This window comes from Trichoderma camerunense, assembly GCF_050948025.1.
Source record: "Trichoderma camerunense strain CBS 138272 chromosome Unknown V8C40scaffold_15, whole genome shotgun sequence".
Lineage (NCBI taxonomy): Eukaryota > Fungi > Ascomycota > Sordariomycetes > Hypocreales > Hypocreaceae > Trichoderma > Trichoderma camerunense.
In genome coordinates this window covers 574952-596896 of record NW_028145355.1, presented here as the reverse complement: position 1 = coordinate 596896, position 21945 = coordinate 574952, and the positions used below count along the sequence as shown (strand labels likewise).

Sequence of the window (21945 nt, the reverse complement as noted above, 5' to 3'; positions counted from 1 at the left end):
CGGTCAACAAGCTGTAAGTCAAACTGCACGGCCTCACTCTGGTATGACAAGGCAGTGATTTTATGACAACATGTGCAAAATATAGAACTTGAAGACTAGGACAATCTCTATGCGTATTAGTAATTCATTGGGCGAGGTGGCAACGTGCAGTGTTTTGAGCTGGGCTGTCAAATTCTTAACCGAGGATAAGATATTCGTTGCCTGATTCAGTCTCCATCTAGTCCTCAGCTAGCACTCCAACCCTCACCTTGCTACGTGTGACTTGGCGAACTTTTGTATTATCAAGCCAGTGAAATTAACCAATACTAGCAGTCACAATTGGACTTTGAACCGTAAACCTTGTCTTTTACAGCCGGCAATAATGACGCTTCAAGGCTGTATCCAGATTGATGCTCCTCTACGGTCTAGTTAGCTACAGGCGGCAGACTTCTTGACTAACCCTACAACTCTATGATTGAGAAAATTCAAGATAGGCTGATATATGTCAGGTTGGCATATTTAGAATTTGCATAGTTTCCAGCCACTGTTATTCACACGACCCACATTCTAATATGATTGCGGTGCTTATATTCAATCCAAAGACATGGATATTTTGCGCTTCGCTAGAACCAGCATGTACAACCAGCGGCTGGAAATAAACTTCACCATGCTTCCAAAGTAATATCCGGATTGATCCCAATCAAATGATTGGATTGGACAGCCACAGGGGTCTCGGGAGACTTACAGGCACCGACTCTCCGAAAAATTTCTCCAATCTGCTTTGCTGCTGTATCGGTATAAGCACTAGCTTGGTCAGCCGCTTGCTTAGAAAATACCTTAATGACGACATCCCCGCATGTAAACGGTGTTATCCGCTGCGGCGCTTTGTCGGCATCCCTGAAATCGTCAGCTATGATATCGGCAGTTCCTGCAATCAGGCCAAAACACTTTGAGACGGCAATTAATAATATTGGTTTTATAAGTTCATGTATATTTAGCGATTATTAATGTTGTTACAGAGATAAAACTACACAAACATCAATATATATAGATATAGATATCTCCATGGGCATGTTCCGTCAATACAGCAACACTACGAGATTCATAAGGTCATCTCTACATCGCTACAATCAAAAGTTAATACTTCAACCAACCTCACGTCAACAGTTTTCTCATCATTACTCTGTCTTCAAATCAGCCCGGAATTCATCAAAGATGCAAGAACTAGTCATCTACGGCAAGCCTACCTATGCTGGCTTTGTGAGAGAAGCTGAGATTCCGTGAGCCATTCGGTCTACTGACGATTGAGATTATCATTACTCACGACCTCCCAGGAAGCCAGGACCAAAAGACGTTCTCATTAAAGTTGCTTACACCGGTCTGAATCCAAAGGATTGGAAGGTAATACGTTTTGTTGACTTATCAAGTCCGGTTTCATCAACTAACCCTGATAGTTTACCAAAAACCGTGATCAGTCAACTGCCTTCAACGTCGGCGATGATGTGTCTGGCACAGTCGAAGCTGTGGGGTCTGAAGTGTTTGAATACAAGCCGGGCGACCGTGTTGCGGGATTTCACAGAATGTTCCAACCTCACGGCACTTATGCAGAGTATACAGTTGTCCCGGCTTCAACCACTTTCCCCCTGCCCCCTAATATTTCCCTCGAATCAGGCGCGGGGCTTCCCCTATCTTTCATGACGGCGGCTCTTGCACTGTATCAGTATCTCGGCGTTCCCCTCCCAACGACCGTCAGTGAGTCTGCTCGAAAGACCCCCATCTTGATTTGGGGCGGAGCAACAGCCGTGGGAGCCTACGCCCTCCAGCTGGCCAAGCTAAGCAAGATTGGACCCATCATCACCGTTGCTGGCAATGGAATCGACTACGTTAAGTCGCTCAACGCAGCGGACCACATCATCGACTATCGAAAGGGGGATGTGACTCAACAAATCATTGCCGCTGCCGGGTCTGCTAAAATCAAGATTGCGTTTGACGCTGTGTCCGGACACGGCAGCTACGAGCGTATCACCGAAGTCTTTCTCGCGTCGGGCGGCGGCCACATCAACATGGTAGACCCCCCTACTGACCAGACCTGGAAGTTTCCCGAGACCATCAAGTTCACTCGCACATTTGTGTCCTCTGCCTATCACGTCTCTCACAGTTTTATCAATGAGGAGCAAGCGCATGCGGATGGCGAATTTGCCTACTTCTTCTACAGATACCTGAGTCATCTGCTGGCAGAAGGCAAATTCAGGCCCCATCCTGTGGAGATTCTTCCAGACGGCTTGAACAGCATTGTCAAGGGAGTTCAGGCTTTGTACGATGGGAAAGTTAGCGCCAAGAAGCTTGTGGCACGGTAAGTCAAATAATTTCACTCAGACTGGGCAAGGGGCTAATACTGGAGTTTAGCGTTGGGAAATAACTTCCACGTGAAGAAGAAGATCAGAGTATTTGGAATGAATCGTTATGGAACAGCTAGACTCTCCATAATCTAGAAATGATACATGTTTGCGCTATCAGTGGGCCTAACGGTGATGTATCGTATGCTTTTCCGCATCAATCATAGATGATTACTAGAATGAAAAAGTTTTCTCCCTCTAGGTACTTGCTTGTATTGATATTTATAGCATGGATGACATGAGGCTTGCAAAATTTTCCTCCAGGTAGTTCGTAGGTATAGGATGATAAGGGGTCAGTTAACCGCCCACCCCACCTTGGGTGCGGATCAAAGCATTGCCTGGTCATGGTACACTGCATACATAATACCTAGTACATTAGTAGATAGAAAGGCAGTACATAGTGTTGCGTAATAGAGTGACCTAAACTTCAAAGCACTTTCCCGATTATCAGTTAAGAATTATGGTAAGTCTGGACCAAGTCTGTGTACCCTCTTGACTTGCTTGATGTTGGTATTACTCCTGTCAACAGGAGGTTGGATCAGAGCCACACGCTTGCAATCATTGGCTTTGATGGACAGCTACAGCAAAATACCATTATTTCTTTGACATATTCAGTAAAAATAAACCGCCCTCTTGTTTGAAGATTAGTCAAGTAGAAGTCGGACTGCCAGGGCATTCACGATATTTGGAATTGCAGCAGAAACAAAACACAACTCCTATTGGTGCCCGCTCGCATCCCATCCAAAACGTACCAATAGACCTCCAGGCATCTGCGTTTATTAATTTCATTTCTACATAATGTACATAGCCTCGTTCGCGCTTTATCGATAGAAAGGCGGTACCGGTACGCAATACATCTGCGTCAGGCTTCATTTTGTGGCCTCATCTTACTTGAGTTAGGGCCGGTGTACTTCCCATCCACCAAGCATACCAGACTGAGTACCGACAAATCATCAATATTAGATATGGCAAACAATCAGAATCTATTCTTTTACGCGCCAACGTGGGATTATCCCCCCAACGGTCCCATTAAGCTCGGCAATGTTATCACCTCCGTGAAGAAACCCGAGCGGCCGCTTCATTGCGTCTCGCCTTCGGACTCAGACATCTTTTCGACGAAGAAAATGAGCGTCGAGCACACCAAAGATCAATCACAGAACGAAAGATTCTCTATCCTAGTTAGATTCTTTAGCATTTTCGGCCTAAATGTCCGAGTCAGTACCGGACGGGAGACAAGGTAGGCATATGCAAATGCGGGGGGGCTGGAGTAGTGCAAGACGTGGACGATTCAGTCGAATAAAACGTCTCACTAACAAATGTACCAGCAAAGAGAACAAGTTTTCCTTTAATACCGTCGAAACGACCCAATTCGTTCCCACGTCCTCGTACATCCAAAGCTGTGTCGAAAACGACGATGTCCGCCGCTATCTCCAAATATCCCGCTATCGTAAACCAGTCTATGTCATCACTGGTTTAAAAATAGTTACTGGTGTTGATGCCAACATGCACACGTCGCTCGCTGTTCAAAGCTCTCCAACCATACAGATTGATAGCGCGATACCCCAGATGGGGCCGATTAGCTTTGGGGGAACCGGAGCTGAGAACATGGCTTCTACTAAGGCTGTCACAACATTTAAGAACAGTGATGACTTTGTATTTGCGTTTCGCGTAAGTAAGGTCCTCGTGGGCAAGGGAACGGATCAGGTCGTCAGCGAGGAGGATTATCGCAGAGGAGCCATGCTCGGCAATGAGGCAGAGCAGCAACGAATCAAGAGCCCGCCGCTTTCCATTCTAAAGGTTGAATATCCAGATGCAGAAGGCGAAGGGTTTGATGCAGAAGAGTTGACTGAAGGAGATGAGGTGGTGGTTTGCGCAATTCCAAGAGAAACTAATGACGAATAGTGATATTACTTCTAAAATTGACTTCATAAACCGCAAACAATACTTCTATCTCTTTAGAGTCTCCAAAATTTCGTCATTAATCCGATCCAACTCCCTGCCAAATAGATTATGCTGATGTAAACTTAGTTCGACGTAGTAATAGTTTCCCCTCGGCGCGTAGTTTGGCCCTCGCTTGGCGCATCTTTTCAGTAAAGCCTCCATCTTTTCCTTTCTTTTGAGCGCCGATGCAGCTCTCTCTGTCAAATGAAGCCTCGCATACTGCAACAGGAAAGCCGCGATTCCTGCCATGATGGGCGTTGCATATGACGTCCCAGAGCGTGACTTGACATACCTTTGTGGGCTTTCCAAGTCGTCGCAAAGCAGCATTGGCCATGCCGACTCAATCGACTCGCCAACTGTTGCAAAATTGAGATTGTCGGGCTCTGCAGTTGGGCTAAAGCCTGATGGAGTCCCCAAGGTATCAGTTGAATGGACGCATATAACCTGTGAACTGCTCGCAGGGTATGCCCGACCAAGTTTGCCACCGCTGTTAGAAGCGGCGGCAAAAATGAGAATTTTCTTCCCGTGTGCCCTGTCTATGGCATCCTCAAGCTCGTCATAGCCTTCAAAATTTGTAGAAGGCCACCCAAATGATAGAGAGATGATATCTACATTCCAGCTGTCGATTGCGTGGTTGATGGCCTACAAACATTAGTGTCGAATGTCCATGTGTGAATGACATGCCACCTGTCTGCTTACATCCACAACAATCTTTGCGTTTGGTGTTGCGTTCTCTTTGTCTGCAATCTTGGCAATGTAGAGTTCCGCATCTGGGGCGTAATCGAGTATCAGACTGGCAGTAAAAGTGCCATGTCCGTTCAAATCAGGAATGGACCTTTGGCTTTTATTATAAAAGTTGAGCTTTGCCTTAATATTTTCCTCACGAGCTTCGAAGGTATCATGGTCACGATCTATACCCGTATCTAGAATGGCAATCTTCACAGGCCTTGAGGGGGGGTCTGGAAGGTACGGTTTGATACACTTGCCATAGACGTTTTCGTACTCTGATCTCCATTTTGTATAGTCCTTTCTCCTAAGGAGACGATTAATTAGTAAGAATGACATTCAATTTTGGAAGTAGTTAACGAAAGTAAATTTTCAGTGCCACGATCGAGATGCTTACTTTGCGTTGGAATATCTTCCATCGCTGATTTCGTCGTCAAAAAACTGGGACGCTCGATAATTAGGCTCGCAGCTTGAGAAAGAACCCAAACTCTTCAAAGAGGGTGAAGACGAAGTGAAAGAGTTGGCCATCGAGATTTGATGTAAAAGTTTCTGCAGCGCCGGTGGGCCCAATTGTACTCCCAATTGGTCCGAATCGAGTAGCATAACAGCGGGTGAAGGGCTTCGTTGGTGTATAAGCGGCTCTTGGGGCAGAGTAGAAGTAATTGTCTGTGACTCATGATCATTTATGATCTTACCCCACTGCCCAAAATCGAGCTGTCTTGCATAGTCATCCACGTTGTCTAGAGGGATACTGCTGAAGCCAGATGTCAAATGGAGCTCCAAGGGCCGAACAACGTCTTGGTAGATCCGAAATTTCATCGTTTCGTTATCCAGAGGATCGCCTTCTTCATCTTCCCATTTGGTTGTATCCAAGCAGTTGTCTATCGCCTTGAGAAGAGGAGAGTCTTCCGGAATATGAGATCGCCATCCTTCAATCTCGTTTTCATCTTCACCGTTGAAGACCTGATAAACGTCTACTAGTGTTATGTGCCCACTGGAATTCTCAAGTGGGATACCGCTCATCTGAGCTAGCTTGGAAAATGGCTTCGCAAAGTAGACCTCTATTAAAACAATTGCCAAGGCAATCAGCGCTGGACAGGGATGTCCCGCATCGAGGTCTTCAAAGCATGCGTCACCTTTGTCATCGCTGCCGGGCTCAACATCTGTAGTTGCACCAGCTTCGGGCAGATCAACTTGGATGAATGGCCTCAAAGGCGTCTTCCGGGTAGTTGTCTGGAAGAACTTAATATTTGCTGAGCCCCAACCCGGCTGAAGCCAAGAAGTTCTATTCAAGTGAAGGACCGCATATCCTATAATGAGGGATAATATGCGCTTGGTCTTCTCTGTGAAAAACTCGCGCCTCTCTTCAAAACATTTCTGCAGAGAAATGGGTTCAGCAGACTTGTCAATCCAGAAATTGGTCTTTTCAACTCTTTCATTGAAGAGCTGGCCTTTTCTGAGCTTTAATACGAGGCGCTGCCATGCCATTGACTTTGTGCTATCAATCGATTTGCAAAGATTCTCCACGACTTTTGCTTTATGAGCTTCAAGAGATGGTGAAGCGTGGCCATCCATGGCGAAGCCGACGACTCTCTCCTTGACCGTTTGGACGCGAACCTCGTGCCATTTATGTTCCATGGAAAGAAACATTTCGAAATCCAGTATCCTAGCTGCGTCACCATCCTTGCAACGCATGAGGCTTGGCCGAGACTTGGGAGTTAGACTCTTGTCTGCTTTTTTTAAGGGCCTGCGATAAGTCCCCAGTTCAAGCTTGGCTCCAAATTCATGCTGTTTGGAGCAAGAACAGCCCTTGCATTTTTGTAGCGCTTCAAACAGGGCCTGGGCTGCTTTCCATACAACATATGATGGCTCGTAATTGCCGGCGGATAAGACATCATGAGGGTGCTTTTTTAAGACACTTTCTGATTGTTGTTGATGTTGTCTTCGCTGCTGCTGCTGCTGCTGCTGCTGCTGCTGCTGCTGCTGCTGCTGCTGTTTCTGTTGTTTCTCTAATATATCTGCGCAATCCTCCAATCGTTCGTCTATTCGATTAAGATGGTCCTCGGGTGATCCAAGTTTCATCCATCGTGTGACAAATATCACTTGCGCATTGTGCTCTTGCTTTCTATTTTTTTCCCAAGATGCATTAAGATTCTGAAGTTGAAGCTTGTGATATGGAGTTGGTTGGACACCAGTTTCAAGAAGCAACGAGTAAAGATAGGACAAGGCGCGACCGATTACATCCCCGTTAAATAGAAATGAGACTTGGCGTGCGCGCTCTATACATACTTCGAATCTCATGCAGTGGAGCGCCAGGTGGCTATAGAATATCTTTTCCTCCTCATGCATGTCAATGTTTCGAGCGATTTCTGCCATTTGACGGAAAGTTTGCGACACTCTCTGGAACAAGTCAACTTCGCTCTCGCTCTCGTCCTCGGGAGCCCGCGGTGTGCCCATGTTGTCAATTGTAGATGTAGGCAAAAGAATTGCGTCTCTGTTGAGTTTTAGCAGAGGCGAACGATATCATGCGAGGTTGATTGCTGTTGGCTTTGGCTATAGATTCTCCGCTCAACGTGTGCGTAATTGTAAACAACGACAATTCGCGTATTGCTTCTGTAACTTCTATCGTAAAGGATCGAAGCGGGGGTTATTAACATGAATTAAGCGAAGCATAGCCGATCATTCAATCACAAATACGGGCTTGGCCAATCACAAAAGGCTCAAGGGGGGTTGAGTGAGGCTCGCAGCCTGATTAATCCAGGTAGCACCATCGGCGTGAGGAGAAGCTGACACCACTGCGATGCCCTGTACACACAACAAAACGAAAAGCGGTTAATGGTAGATGATCGATTCTATTTTGTGAGAACGGATTATCTCCTAGACATGGCGGATATCAGTGCGACTTCTGAACTGAACAAGAAAACTGTTTCTGCTGCTGCTAACCAATGCCTCGAATCATTCAACAAATGCCTCTTACGACAGCCGTCTATCCATCCTAGAGAGTTCTCTCTAATAGAGGACCAAGTTGCCAGATATTCTACATGGACCAATGGAATTGGAGTCTTTGCTCCTGGGAAAGCATCTATGGATCACCGGCTTCGATACGCTCCTGAGGTACAGAGCATCACTATAAGCTTGTTGGAGTCGTTAAACTACCGCAGTCAGAAGCGTACGTCATATTCTTTTCCCAGTTTCAGCCATTACAACCAAATATCTTTAGAACTATATGAGCCAATCTAATGCGCAAACAGTCTTGGAACTCCTTCATAGCCATGTAAATGGCCTAGAAACACGCATCTCAAGTGTTCTTGACGAAAGGCTGGGGAAACTTTTAAGCTATATTGCTACAGAAATCAGCCATCTCAACAAAATGTCAAACATCATTCACAAAGCTAGTCAAGACTCTCAAAATATTCAAGCCAAAGACTTTAACATGATAGACGAAGAAGGAAATGACGTTCAGTCAATACTACTAAGTCACTATAAACGCTACATCGGTGAAGGATTTCCCACAGCCAGCGCTAGTATTCAACAGAGACTTGCAGACGCAATGATTCTTCGACGGAAGCGAATTTTGTATAGGAGATCCCGCTATGGAGGCGGCACGGCTATCCAGATACCAAAAGTAGAAAACAAGGTTTCAATCACATTGCCAGATTCTCTTCTACGATTGGAAGATAACCAGAAGGCTATTGCACCCTCTCTGATCAAAAGCGCAACAACTCTACAGCCCGAAAAGTTCAAAATGGCTGCTTCAAGCCCTTCAGTCGTTTCAACCACCATGACTGTAGCGTTAGGGAACCATGAAGTCCTCAAGTTTCCACCAGCGCCCGGGCTCCATGCAAAGAGAAAGTACGAGCAGTTTAAGGCAGAACAGTTGGCGGCTCATCAAGCTATGCTCGGAAAAGCTGATGAGCCAAGCTCTACCGCCGACCCAACGCTCGACGATGCTGTTGAGATGAGAGATGCAAAAAGAAGATTATCCACAGAGCAGCAGCTCAGCAAAGTTTTCAAGCCAGATGTTCCGGCTGTAGGGGAGGTCACCTGTCCTTATTGCTTTTATACACTTTCTCTCGAAGAAGTATTCAATGAGAAAAAATGGCAGTAAGTCGACATCTTTATCAACTTGTATAAGCATACAGCCTCACCATTACAAGATAATACTAACTAGGTCTCAAGAAATCATGTAAAAAATGACCTGGACCCCTATGTATGCCTTTTTGAAGACTGCAGTGAGCCAGATGAGCTTTACAAGCATAGCGAAAAATGGCTCAGCCATATGCAGCAACACATTCAACGCTGGCGTTGCCCATCCCATCGTGAATTGGGTCTGTTTCTAACATCTGATGGTTACATCCAACATATGCGAGACGTCCACGACACCAAACTCAACGACAGCAAACTTCGCGCCTTGGCAAACAGAAACGCTCGCAGCTTGCCAAAACTATTTGTGTCATGCCCTCTGTGCGGTAAAGACGAGTCTGAAATCGATACCCGTTTAACGGATCACATAACTGGCCACTTGAGATCACTTGCCATCATGTCACTTCCAGTCCACTACGACGAGGATAATCCAGGCGACGTTGGAAGTGATGGAAATAGCTCCAGCAACTCACAGCCGCGAAGTAGAAGCACGATTAATCTTTTAGATGATGAGGACATTGTTGTAATCCAGTCGGCTTTTGATGGGAACTTGGATGATATGGCTGAGCCATCACCCGCAGTCAATGTTGCTGCTGGCGACGAAGAAGACTTTGTGGATATGCTCTTCCAGCAAGATACCCACAGTGATTTGGTTCAGCATTCAGAGCAGGTCAGGGTTGACAAAGCAGAAGAACCGAGTGACGGACAAAACGGTACACAAAGTGACTATCAGCTTGAATATGAGGCCAACTCCGGGCTTGACATGGATATCGACAACACAGACATGTGGGACCTCCAACAGGAACAGACACACGCTCCGCAGGAGGATAGTGGGGACGTCGCTGGCCTATCAAATGAAGAAGACGTGGCTCCGAAAGGGACGCAATGCTGGGAGTGTCAACGACGTGGCACCCTCTGTGACGGCAAGATTCCAATCTGCGATAACTGCAGAGACGCCGGTATGGTCTGTGCTGGCTACAACAATGCCAGGCCGCTCACGTGGCTGCCCACGAGCAAAGTATCGCGGCTTCAAAAAGCCGAGAGCCAAAGTGTTTCGTCTTCTAACAGATCAGAGTTGGGTAGATCTGATGCCGATGATAAACACGATATAGCTAGGTATGCATATGTTTCCCAAGGCGATCCGTTGGTTAATAATCCCCTTTCTAGTCTTCATCATATCCCACAGCCGATGGTTCTTTCGCCAGAGCGAAGGGTAAAAAGACCAAACCCAAAAGTGATGATGCAACCCTAAATTCCTATATAAATGCCCACATTATAACAATAAATTACTCCACATTTTTATATTATAACGCAGTATTAAATTAAAAAAAATAATTATTTATATATTAATATACTATAATTATAATAACTTAGCGGTTAAAATCTGGGATTTTCGTAGAAAATACGCTAAGTTTTAGCACGCTGGCCACTATAAAAAATAGGTTCCGTTTTTTAATCACTTTTTAAAAATTAATATAAAATTAAAGAAAAATAATTTAAAAAGAAAATCTATAAAATAATAAAATTTAGCTATTTATTTATTATAATATCTATTTACTTATTTTATTTATATTTATTTTCTTTATTTTATATAGGTTTTAAAATCTAGATTTTAGTGGGTTTAGTATGGGATTTTTAGTCTGCATCGTCACTTTTGGACCACCACTGTAACTGGTTACAGTAAATTGTTTCCATATCAAAATATCATGGTGGGTACGCTACCAATGAACGGCACAACATGGCACTCAAGATTTTCCGTGAACCAGCGAATGGGGAAAACATTAGACCTGTATGCACTCCAAGCCTTATTTCTCAACTACAGAAACTACTAATAGCTAATACTTACATGAGAATTTCTAATATCTCCCCGGCGATGGGTGGACTTGACTTCGCTCGAGCAACTGACTTTGGCTGCCAATTTGAGCAAGAAGTATTTCTTAAGTCGGCAACCGAAGCACGTATTAGTCAATTTAGCTTCTTTCTTTATATTAAAGAAGGGGGAAGCATAAGGTGGAAAATGCTAACGTAGAGAATCTAGGAGGCATATAGCCAACCTATGGAAAATAAAGCAATGGACTTTTTTAAAAAGCGACAGGCAAACGAGGGCTACCCTCAGAACAACACCAGCACCCATACCCAGGCTCAAGCTCAAGCCCATACGCAAGTTCAAGCCCAGCAAGCTCAGCCCCAGATGGGTAGAGGCATGGCTACGTCGCAGAGTCTATTTACAAATACTTCAGGCACTCCCGTAACAATTTACGATAATATCAGTCCCAAGGTGCCACAGGGCGTGGATCAAGCCGCAGCCCAATTCGGTGACGAGGAATCTCCCAATCCCTCCACCAGGTCGTACGATTCATCATCTATCTCGTCCGCAACGTCGCTTCAGCCACCTTCGCAATATCTGGGGAGCCTGCTAAATGCGACAGAAAGACTAAACCTGACATCACCCCAGCCTCTTAGTATACATACGTTGCCCCCCGTACACTAAGGCTTTCCGTCTTATACGCCTATGCCACCAACCTCTATCACAGGTCGCAAATCTATTACCTCTACCGACTCATTTATAAGCAGTCAAGGCCGTAGTAACTCCCAACTGTTGGGAACTCCCGGTGCACAAAGACAAAAGATGGTCTACCGCCAACGACGCAAAGATCCCAGCTGCGATGCATGCCGGGAGAGGAAAGTCAAGTGCGATGCGACGGAGACGACTAGCTGTTCCGAATGCTCCAGTCGCAACGTCAAATGCCAGTTCACCAAGAAAACCAATCAAAGGATGTCTGTTCATCGGGGCGTCCGAAACCCCTACAATGCCACAATCAACGACATGCTCGCCAGCCTGACCCCAGAACAAAGGCAATCCATCTTAGGACTTCCCAAAGAGAAATTCGACGAGGTTTGGCGTCGGTGGCAGAGCAAGCACCAGGATCAGATGCAAGCAATGAACAGAAACTCGATGATACAGCCACAGATGACCAGCCAACCTCAGAGCATGCCGCAAGAGAATGCCGCTGGCGTAAGCAAACAACAAAAGTCTCAGACAGAGCGTATAGATGTCAACAACCAGAGCCCTGTAGGCGAGCCCATGGTAGGCTACATGAAGGACCTTGACGAGGACGCTGGCAGCACCGTCGACGTGGAAAGTAATCGCCGATTCAACTCTATGCATCAATTATTAACAGAACATGTCAAAGGAAAAGACGGTAAGCCACGATCTTGAAGAGCTTATAGTAATTAGCATAGTCCAGATATTAATATGTTGCACAGGAATGCTTGAAGTTGCTGGTCGAGAGCTTGAAGAAACCCAGCCAGAGCGCATTCGAAGATCTCAATACCAAAACGACAGGCCCAGAAGCCCTCGATCTGACATTGACAAACGTTTGGTAGCCTATGTGGAGGATGTTGACGAGGATACTGGCAGCCTCATCGGCGTGGAGAGTACTCGACGATACGCTAGATCACCGCCTCCCAGGAGCCCTACGCGATCGAACATTAGCAAGACCAGAATGCCAGAATCCGGCACCAGTGATAAGACAGCATCAAGCAGCAGCAGCCTCTCTGATTCTGACAGCACACCCGCGCCCATCAGGCACGGGATGGGACCCATTTCCTCTAATCATATAGTCACACCAGAGGAGTATAACAACCAACTTCGGTATCCACGAGAGCATCGTGCTCGTGCCTCCCCTGATGCCCAATTTTTCACTCTAGACAATTATCAAGAAAGTGAGGAGAGGCCCAGGGAAGACGATGACGACTACAGAATGCCCCAGCCCCAGTCTAAGGATAGAGACCCCGGAGACGCAAGAGATCAAAAAGACCTAAGAGTTCCCAGGGGTCCTAAGAAGGCCCGCCGCTCTGCTCCTCTTAGGCATGCCGCCACTCAGCTTGTTGTCTCTCGGGAGGGCTACCGAAGCGGTCAGTCCAAAGATCCCGCCTCGTATGGAGATCAACAGCCTACTGCCTCCAGCCGGCCTCGGCGGACTGACAATCTACTTCAACGGCCAGGACAGGCGTTCAACATAACTTCAGGTGATATACCGCCACAGCTGCTTCGAGTATCAGATCAAGAGCTGCTGCATATTCGTACTCAGAAACCTGGGCTAGTTAAAGTCCCCGACGATCAACTCCGAAATATGATTGTCCAGATGAAGAGGACTAGCTGGCAGCAACAACAGCAGCAGTTAAAGATGCAGCCAAGCTTCCCATACCACGGCGTCTCGTCCATCGGCCCGTCAACGCCAGCAGCGGATAAAAGCAACGCCTCGGGTGCTGGCACCACAAACGTCAACCCCTTTGACGATTCGTCTGATTTGGTTCTCCATGCGTCGGCAGAGGCGGATCGGTTTGGCAGCCTCGACACTGACATAGACGTGTCTGGTAGATAGGGCGGCATAGATCTCGGAGAGCAATAAATGTTGTGACCTGTGATTTATTACTGTCATTATTGAGCTGGAGAGGCGTGTATGATGGACTTTGGTGGTGATTCTGGGCTCTAGCCTGCCTTGACGAGTAGAACAACGCCGGCAGCGAAATGTAGTATCTGCCATCTGGCCCGGCGTTCTTCCAGAGCATGGAGAACAGCTCCGTCCGCATGATTGCCGAGGGCGTGAATATTAGTAAACTGAGTATACTTGAGTATATGGCTATGGATTCTACGTAATTGGTTTGATGGGCCTCAGGGGACGATTGGACCGGCGAGTTGATGAGTGAGGTGAGGGTAGGAGTGAGTATTTGTACATGCACGATATATTATGTGATGTAATGGGCTCTTAATATGCCTATACTTAGGCCTGGTATCACGACAAGGCGCAGGGCTAGTTGTCGTCCAACTCTTCCAACGAGGAATCCAAAGCCCCGAGAGTACCGCAATAATTCCCAGCATGACCCCAGAAAAAATCCAATTCATAATAGACTTCCCAAAGAGAAACTCGACGAAGTTGATTAAATTTCATCTTCAAGTGGAGAGAAGGAAGCAAGGTGTAATGCCTGAGTATCATTGTGAAGGTTGTTAATCTATTGGGGCCAAAGATTTGTTAACCAGCAGGAATGTGGTTAAATCCACAAGAATCAAACGTTTGGACAGCATAGTGTAAAGAAAGAGTCGTAATGAAGGGTTGGAGCTGGGTAAACAAGGCGCGATAATAGGATCCTTTGTATTATGCGCAGTATATAATACATATAATACATAAACCACAACAGGGTTATGCTTAGTAGCTTCAAAGAGGCATACACTGGGCAAATGTTCGGCAATCTCAATTTTCTCGTGACAAAGCCGGGTTCAATAGCTCAAGTCCCTAACTATGAGCATCCTGAGCGAATTCAAGATATGTAAGATAGAATTGTCCAAGGGTCTGGAGAGCCATGCACGCGGTATTGGGTAATACGGACCTCGGGTAGCCGGGATCAATCCAACCTGTTTGCAGCCACTCGGCCTCTTCGTTATTAGAATATGCCGATATAGCAGTATCCACTTCTTGTCCTTGCCAGCTTCCATAAGCATCCACATTTTGGGGTTTTGTACTGTAGCTCCGGTTTGAGAACGGAAACATAATGATCTTGACTTGCCACAATCGATTATACTGTAAACAAACTCTTATTAAATGTCTTGAATCTTGTTGCTCTGCCAACCCGTTTACATCACATGACCTTCTGTAAGACAAAATCATCTTGCACACAAACGGAGGGTGCTGATGTTTAGCAACTATCCACCAGTTCTCTCCAGGGAAATGCCACAATAACTAAAGACGTTAATAAGACGCATACGCCAGCCACGAGTCCGGATACAAATCTTGTCTGATCTGCACCTCGAGATAGGCCAACAATATACATCATATACCTTCCCGGTGACTGCGCCATTTCTTCTACTGTCTGGCGATATCGGGAGACTGATTGACTACGACAACTATGTAGCGTTCCTTCAAACGCAGGCTTCTCGATATAAGAAAGTGTTTTTGGTGTTGGGAAACCACGAGTTTTATGAACTAGATTATGATTCAGGGTTCGGCATGGCGCAGCGCCTCTCAGAAGAGCCGTTTCTCAAAGACTCCGTTATACTCTTAAACAAATCTCGCTGGGATGACCCGGATTCCAATCTCACAATTCTGGGCTGCACGCTTTGGTCAGCTATTCCAGAAGAAATTGCTACTATGATTGAATTAAAGATCAACGATTTTAAGAAAATAATCGGATGGACTACGGTGAAACATCATCAGATTCACACCGAAGAAGCTGAATGGCTTCGCAAAGAAGTAGCGCAATTAGCAGAACAAGACCAAGAAAATTCCAGGCAGATTGTCATCGCGACGCATCACGCACCGTGTTTACAAGGCACGTCGAAGCCGGCGGATACCAATAGCCCATGGACACCTGCGTTTGCGACCGACCTTGTAACCAAGGGAGACTGGGGTAATGTCACTTGCTGGATCTTTGGCCATACGCACTATTCTACGGATTTCCAGTATAAGGGTATCAGGCTATTGGCAAACCAGTGGGGATACGTCTTTCCAAACGAAAAGGCGAAGAGAAAGACTAAGAAAAACCCGCATGTGTTTGATCCTGCTATGATTATCAAGTTGTAAAGGTAACCTTGAACTGTCTTCTTCGTATAAGCACGAGTTCAATATTCATCCCATTTGTCAAGACAGATTTAAGATGACCTCCTAAGCATAGCGCTCTTAGAAAGATAATTTCTTCGCCCATACTCTGACTAAAAGGTAGTTTCATGTTTCATGAGTAATACGTCCGTCACCTAGATATCTTTTAATAAGCTACAGCTGGGAGTCATCAACAAATCGTTGATTACATGTCTAAAATTACCTCGGTCAAGTCTATTACAGCGTACCCAGACTCGGTGAACATGAGAAAGCCCCATATAGATCTGAGCTGATTATAAATTTTGTTTACTAACACTAGAATAATTCCAAACAGCTCCCATACAAAGTTCCGCAAAACATCCGCAAAAGTCCGCTCTTCATCGTAGCATTTCGGTGATTAGCGGACAATACGCCCAGCGCATACGAGTGTACAAGGCCTGATCCGTGTGTTACTCAATTGGGGCAATGGTGGACACCATTTTGGTGCAGCTACCGGCATGGCGTAATTATCACTAATGTGTTCCTCGATTTGGCAACCATTCAGCTACGGAACTTGCCGCCTCTCGGCTTAGATAAGTGTCAAGTCGCATCAGACATAAATGCTTTGCCAGAGCCGCTGGTTTTGAGTGTCAATTCAATCTATGTACTCAATTGATCAATTCGATAGAGAAATTACGCTTGATTCACCATGTCTCCCCATATCCCAATCGCCCATGGCCACAACATCCAGGCCTACACATACTGGGACTCTCCCGTGCCAGCCGTTTTCGCTGGGCAAAACTTTACAGATCCCGTCATTTTCAACCCTACTACATTTACCTTGATCACTACACAGAACGAAGCCGTCCTCGTTGATGCTCCTGCAGTTAGGTCTCGAGCCGAGCCAGTTGCGACTTGGATTGCTGAAATCATCGAACACCGAAAGTTGAGCACCATTTACATCACTCACGGCCATGGCGATCACTTTTTCGCCGCTGAAGCTATCCAGGAGCACTTTCCAGATGCTTCCATCCGCGCAACTCAGGGCACTTATGAGCACATGCTAGAACAGCTTGCTCCAGAGTTTTGGGACGGCTTGTGGGTTCCCACATTTCCTGAGCTGGGAGAAAGCCCAAAGCCCAACCCCAAAGTCCACGTCTTCCCAGAAGGTCAAGATTGCTTTACAGTAGATGGCCACGAGTTCCGCGCTGTTGAAGTCGTTGGTGGTGATACTGCCTCGTCAACCGTTCTTCATGTACCCTCTCTGGAGCTGGTTGTTGGAGGAGACGTTGTTTACGGAAATATTTATCAGTACCTCGCTGAAAACACAACACCTGAGCTCCGTCAAAACTGGATAGATGCCATTGATCAGATAGCCAAGCTTCATCCCAAAGTTGTGGTGCCATCTCACCGTCAAGCCACGGACGACTTTGGGCTGGCGCACTTGAAGGCTACCCAGGATTACATCCGCACGTGGACAAAGCTCAATGCAAAAACCACCACTTGGCAGGAGTTGGAGGCAGCTGTTCAGAAGGCATACCCCAAGAGATATGGAAACTACATTCTTCGTATTTCGGAGTTGGTGACCAAGGGAGACTTGCAACTCCCATAAGCTCTTGATGCACCGCATGTTACTTATATACACTCCGATTCTTATTCTATTTGTGCTCGGTCAAGGCGGTATAATGGTACTAGGATTCAGCTAGAAATAGAAGAGTGAGATAATAAATACAACGCGTTTAGTCAACACTAGCAAATGATTCTTTTCCAAACCCTTGCAAAAATAACCCACCGCCCATCCTCTTGACCAATGCATCGCAGCTGTGTAGAGTCGTACGCAGTTGCCAGCCAATGGACTGAAACGATCTAGAGACAACCCAAACTCAATCCCAAACTTTATCTCAACATCACACCCATGATTTAGTGGGTTTCTACAAGCAGCGCAAGCTTCATGACTAATGATCATAGTTGACTTCAATTTGTTAGCTAAAAATAACATACACTGGACTACTTGAGTAAGCACGTAAGCTGAGAGCGTGGATGAGATTCACATAAGATCACTTCGAGATAAGCATGACGCGGGGAAGGCAATTCATCTCTGAACCTCTCATAAACTGCGCTTAAATCTTTTCGGAATATCTTCTTTGTGGTAAGCTATTCGCAACTACCGCAGAGATCCGCATCCAAATAAGAGGCGCAGCTTCTCAGCGCTCCAGAGAGAGTCCATTTAGTTCTGCACAAGGCCACAACTCAACGTCCCAACATAAAGAATACTTCAATCCGACTCCTTGCCTCCAACCAATAGAGTCACCATGGCCACTATCAGCCCCCTCTCCAGCAAAGAGTCCTTCGCCGCTGCCCTCGAAGCAGCCTTTAATAGTCCCGATGCCTCACTCGACGAAATGATCCTCAACATTTACGTCAAAGAAGCTGTCATCACCGTGAACATGAACCGGATGACATGGGACGAATTCATCCCGTACATAAAGGCCATCCGCGCCAGGACGACGTCTGTTGATATCAAATCGCATTATCTTTTGCGAGACGGAAACCTGTTTTCTGAGAGACACTCTGCGTATGGGCACGGAAAAGATGGAACGGAGACTAATGCAGAAGCGATGCTTATGGGCGAGGTGAATGAAGACGGCAAGGTTATTTGGTTGGAGGAGATTGCCATTCTCAATTCAGATGCGGGTATGGCTGCCTCGAAATCTACATAGTTGCCGGAGGAGAATATGTCGCAAGGTATACTGAGTAGATGAAGATGAGGGTTGTGGAAAATGGTTAAGGGTTGAGGTGTAACTTTTTGTCAGATATCATCTACAACTGAAATCATCATCAGCCCGTATAAATATGTATTGAGCAGGGATCCTGGCTGAACCATCCACCTCTTTTAGAAGTATCGGTAAAGCCAATAGATGGTTTGTGCGCTTCGATGAACCAGATATGCGAGTCATGAGATCAGATTTGAGCACCGTCATGGCTTAGTCTTCCCAGATAAGCACTGGGTCCCTTGCATTCCCAACAGATCTAAATATCCGAAAGAAGCCACTCTTTCAACACCCGACGCCTTTACTACATGTTAACAACAACTTCACAAACCTTGCCTGTTCTGTACACGGTAGGGTGGTAGTACCCCGCGATCCAGGTTACTTGGCAAATCCTTCCGTTGGGTTTAAACAGGAGATGATTACTATTCATATCTCAACGATCTCCCTCTAGATCGTGGGTAGATCAGATCTGCCAAGCTTCAACAGCCAGGTAGTTGTCATGATTGCCTTGACCAGGAACCAACACCACTCAAGTGAAGAACACTGCGGACCATCTTTCGAGTCAACTCAGCATGGAACTGCACTCTTTTATAATAAAACATGAGGTTTAGTCGTTTTAAGGGGTTTACCTAAGTAGACTAGCCTCCGGCAACAAATATAGTGACATGTTACGTTGTATGATCGCCCCCTAGCAGAACCGAAATCCCGAATGGGGCCGCTGTCAGTTAATCCCGATCTATATATACATCCACAACAGCGTCCGTCTTTAACCCCGACTATCCTGAGCAATAGTCCCATCAACCTATCCTAACGCCTATATGATCCGATCTCCAATGACAAGTGGCTCTCGTTCTTACGGAGCTTCCTGTTTCACGTTGGCAACTAGTCAGCTCTAGCGGGCAAACCCGACAAAACATTTACTCCACATACAATGGAAACCCGCTCATTGTGTCTATTTCTTGAGAGTAAGCTGCCTATTTAAAAGATTGTTTAGTTATTCTGACCGCTACTATGTGATGGTACGATACGGAAACCTCGGTTCGAGTAGGAGCTTTGGTTGTATGCATGGTAAGACAAATAAAGTGTGTCAGTAAGCGGAAGTCGCTATACGCTGAGTTGATTGCGTCAACACACTGAATTAATTGAATCAGCAATTCTGAATCCTCCAATTTGGCCAGATAGACTTCCTGAATACTAAATACTCATGCTTTCGACAGCACCCGTCGGAATTGTGGCGTTATAAGATTAACCATGTGAAACCTCTTCATCCGACGGAAAAGCACACCAAAGACACTCCCGCCGGCACTCTTCATCCGATTACATATAAACGACATGTTACACGCATATGATTGCCCCCAGGATAGGCATACACCAATCTCCTTTTCGAGACAATAAGTAAGAAAAGTAATGCCGACATCCACCGAGAACGTGGTCGAATGTGTGTGGTTTTGTCCGAGCATTTGCATTTTGTTTCTCCCCCCTTGTGTTGGTTTACAGGGGTTATCCGTGTGGTTGCATCGGGCCTTTTTCTCTCGCATCGTTGGTGCCGCGCTATCCTGACGACGCCTAAACAACGGCGCTCACCGGCACTTTTAAGCATCAGATTACTCATAACGATATACTCCGTACGAAGAGAATTGCCAATGGAGATATTTAAGACCCGCCCCCAGACTCAAATGCCGAAGCTGGAGCCGTGAGTGTCTGCCGGTTCTTTATTCGTTTGTCAAAAAGGACTCTTCTGTGTGAAAGTTTGTAAAGGGACAGTTATTGCAATGCGAGCTACTTTGTCTGGATTGTTGCTGGCTGCTGCGGCCTCAACGGCAGTAGCCCACGGCCATGAGGGACACGCAAAGGTTCATCAAGAATATGCCAGAGCAGCGGCAGTTGATACAACGACGTTGAAGGGCAAGTGGCTGTACGGCTACCAGGGCTGGTTCCGCAAGCCGGCATCCGGTGTCAACAACCACTGGTCTCCCAACGGCGGAACCCCAGGACCCGGCAATGGTAAGATTGGCTTGCTTCTTTTGAACAATGCCTGAACCAGGTGTTTAGGTTGAAGAATTGTTGCTAACACGAGTGCTTCTAGTTGAATTCGAGTTTGTACCCGATGTCAGCCAGTATCCGGCCAACTGCCTGTTCGCCTCTACTTTGACAGCACCCAATGGCCAACCGGTGCAACTCTACGACAACACTTGCGAGGGAGTTGTCGATTTGCACTTCAAGTGGATGCAGCAGTATGGAATTGACGGAATCATTGTACAGCGATTCCTCAGTCATCTCACCGATGCCTCCTTCATCACAGTCAGTTTCACCCTTCTCTGAATTGAGTTCCTAGAAGAATAAAGAAGAGACTTAGCCCACTGAATCAAGTTCTCAAAACTGACACATTCAACTCCAGATCCTCAACCAAGTCGAAGCCGCCGCCGTCAAATACGGCCGAGGCTTCATCGTCGAATACGACGCCTCAGGCGGAAACTCCGCCTCCGCCAGCGTCGCCTCTGCAATCCTCGCCGACTACAACTCCAAGATCAAGCCCTACACCACCTCCTCCGCCTACATCCACCACAACGGCAAGCCCGCCGTCATGGTGTTTGGCGTGGGCTTCCCCACCGTCGCCATCAACGCCACCGACGGAGCAAACATTGCCACGCAGCTTAAGAATGCCGGCGCGTATGTTGGGTTTGGCGTGCCCGCCAACTTTGGCACAGATGTTAGAGCAAACACGGGCTTTGCGTCGGCGTACAAGGCGGCCAACTTGATTAGCCCTTGGACTGTGGGAAGTTTCAGCAATGGTGGTTACTTGAAGGGATATCACACGACGACTCAGATTCCGGACTCTCAGTAAGTCTTGTCTCGTTTGCCGTTTCTTTACCTTCATCTCTTGTCATCCCTCTTCTAACTCAATCCTCCTCCTTAGAACCCTCCAATCCCTCGGCATCGACCACGCCCCCCTCATCTGGCCCGGCACATCAGCCTACCACCTCAACGGCGTCAACACCCCCGCAAACTTCGACTACTTCCCCCGCTTCAACGGCTCCTTCTACTCGATGCAAGCCGACGCAATCACCGGTCTCGCCGTAAAGCCCCTGTTTGCGTTCAACGCCATGTTTGACGAAATCAACGAAGGTAAGCCCTATCAAGCATCGCCATACCTTGCGTACATCTTCAGCTTCTAATGTGCATATGTGTGTTATTCAATAGGTACCCAGAGCCTGCCGTGCTTGAAAAACAACCAGCTCCCCACCAACGAAAAGTTTGTGGGCTACGACAACACTTTTGCCGACACTGCCTTTTACATTGAGCTCGGTGGACAAAAGGCCGCTGCGTTTGCGGCTGCTGTGAAATAAACGGCGATGAACTATGTATATACCAAAAGACTCAAACTCGAGTTGCTGTATATATTCGTATCCATAC

At 46.5% G+C, this 21945-nt stretch overlaps 7 protein-coding genes across 7 annotated transcripts; 6 read left to right on the top strand and 1 right to left on the bottom strand.

The window, feature by feature from the left end:
* Positions 1–1194: 1194 nt before the first annotated feature.
* Positions 1195–2336, top strand: V8C40DRAFT_276431 (chaperonin 10-like protein; the record flags this gene model as incomplete). The annotated part of the gene is made up of 3 exons (XM_083220836.1): positions 1195–1259; positions 1314–1380; positions 1455–2336. The coding sequence occupies 3 exons, from the start codon at positions 1195–1197 to the stop codon at positions 2334–2336; spliced, it is 1014 nt and encodes a 337-aa protein (XP_083070548.1).
* Positions 2337–4274: 1938 nt separating this feature from the next.
* Positions 4275–7633, bottom strand: V8C40DRAFT_251959 (S8/S53 family peptidase). The gene is made up of 3 exons (XM_083217283.1): positions 5440–7633; positions 5016–5349; positions 4275–4958 (listed from the first exon to the last, which is right to left on the bottom strand). Exons 1-3 carry the CDS (start codon positions 7497–7499, stop codon positions 4323–4325), a joined length of 3030 nt encoding a protein of 1009 aa, XP_083070547.1. The 5' UTR covers positions 7500–7633; the 3' UTR covers positions 4275–4322.
* A 188-nt stretch (positions 7634–7821) lies between these two features.
* V8C40DRAFT_251957 (Zn(II)2Cys6 transcription factor domain-containing protein) lies at positions 7822–10542 on the top strand. The gene is made up of 4 exons (XM_083217282.1): positions 7822–8211; positions 8294–9146; positions 9222–10301; positions 10353–10542. Exons 1-4 carry the CDS (start codon positions 7878–7880, stop codon positions 10435–10437), a joined length of 2352 nt encoding a protein of 783 aa, XP_083070546.1. The 5' UTR covers positions 7822–7877; the 3' UTR covers positions 10438–10542.
* A 350-nt stretch (positions 10543–10892) lies between these two features.
* On the top strand, positions 10893–11637 carry V8C40DRAFT_251956 (uncharacterized protein; the record flags this gene model as incomplete). The annotated part of the gene is made up of 2 exons (XM_083217281.1): positions 10893–10974; positions 11037–11637. Coding segments are annotated over exons 1-2 (238 nt in total), but the record flags the coding sequence as incomplete, so codon positions are not given.
* Positions 11638–16369: 4732 nt separating this feature from the next.
* Positions 16370–17495, top strand: V8C40DRAFT_251952 (MBL fold metallo-hydrolase). Its single transcript, XM_083217280.1, has one exon. The coding sequence runs from the start codon at positions 16470–16472 to the stop codon at positions 17370–17372; it is 903 nt and encodes a 300-aa protein (XP_083070544.1). The 5' UTR covers positions 16370–16469; the 3' UTR covers positions 17373–17495.
* A 577-nt stretch (positions 17496–18072) lies between these two features.
* Positions 18073–18480, top strand: V8C40DRAFT_268396 (uncharacterized protein; the record flags this gene model as incomplete). Its single annotated transcript, XM_083219954.1, has 1 exon — positions 18073–18480. One exon carries the CDS (start codon positions 18073–18075, stop codon positions 18478–18480), a length of 408 nt encoding a protein of 135 aa, XP_083070543.1.
* Positions 18481–20303: 1823 nt separating this feature from the next.
* Positions 20304–21878, top strand: V8C40DRAFT_268395 (glycoside hydrolase family 99 protein; the record flags this gene model as incomplete). The annotated part of the gene is made up of 5 exons (XM_083219953.1): positions 20304–20535; positions 20618–20832; positions 20930–21372; positions 21449–21657; positions 21733–21878. 5 exons carry the CDS (start codon positions 20304–20306, stop codon positions 21876–21878), a joined length of 1245 nt encoding a protein of 414 aa, XP_083070542.1.
* Between the last annotated feature and the right edge of the window lie 67 nt (positions 21879–21945).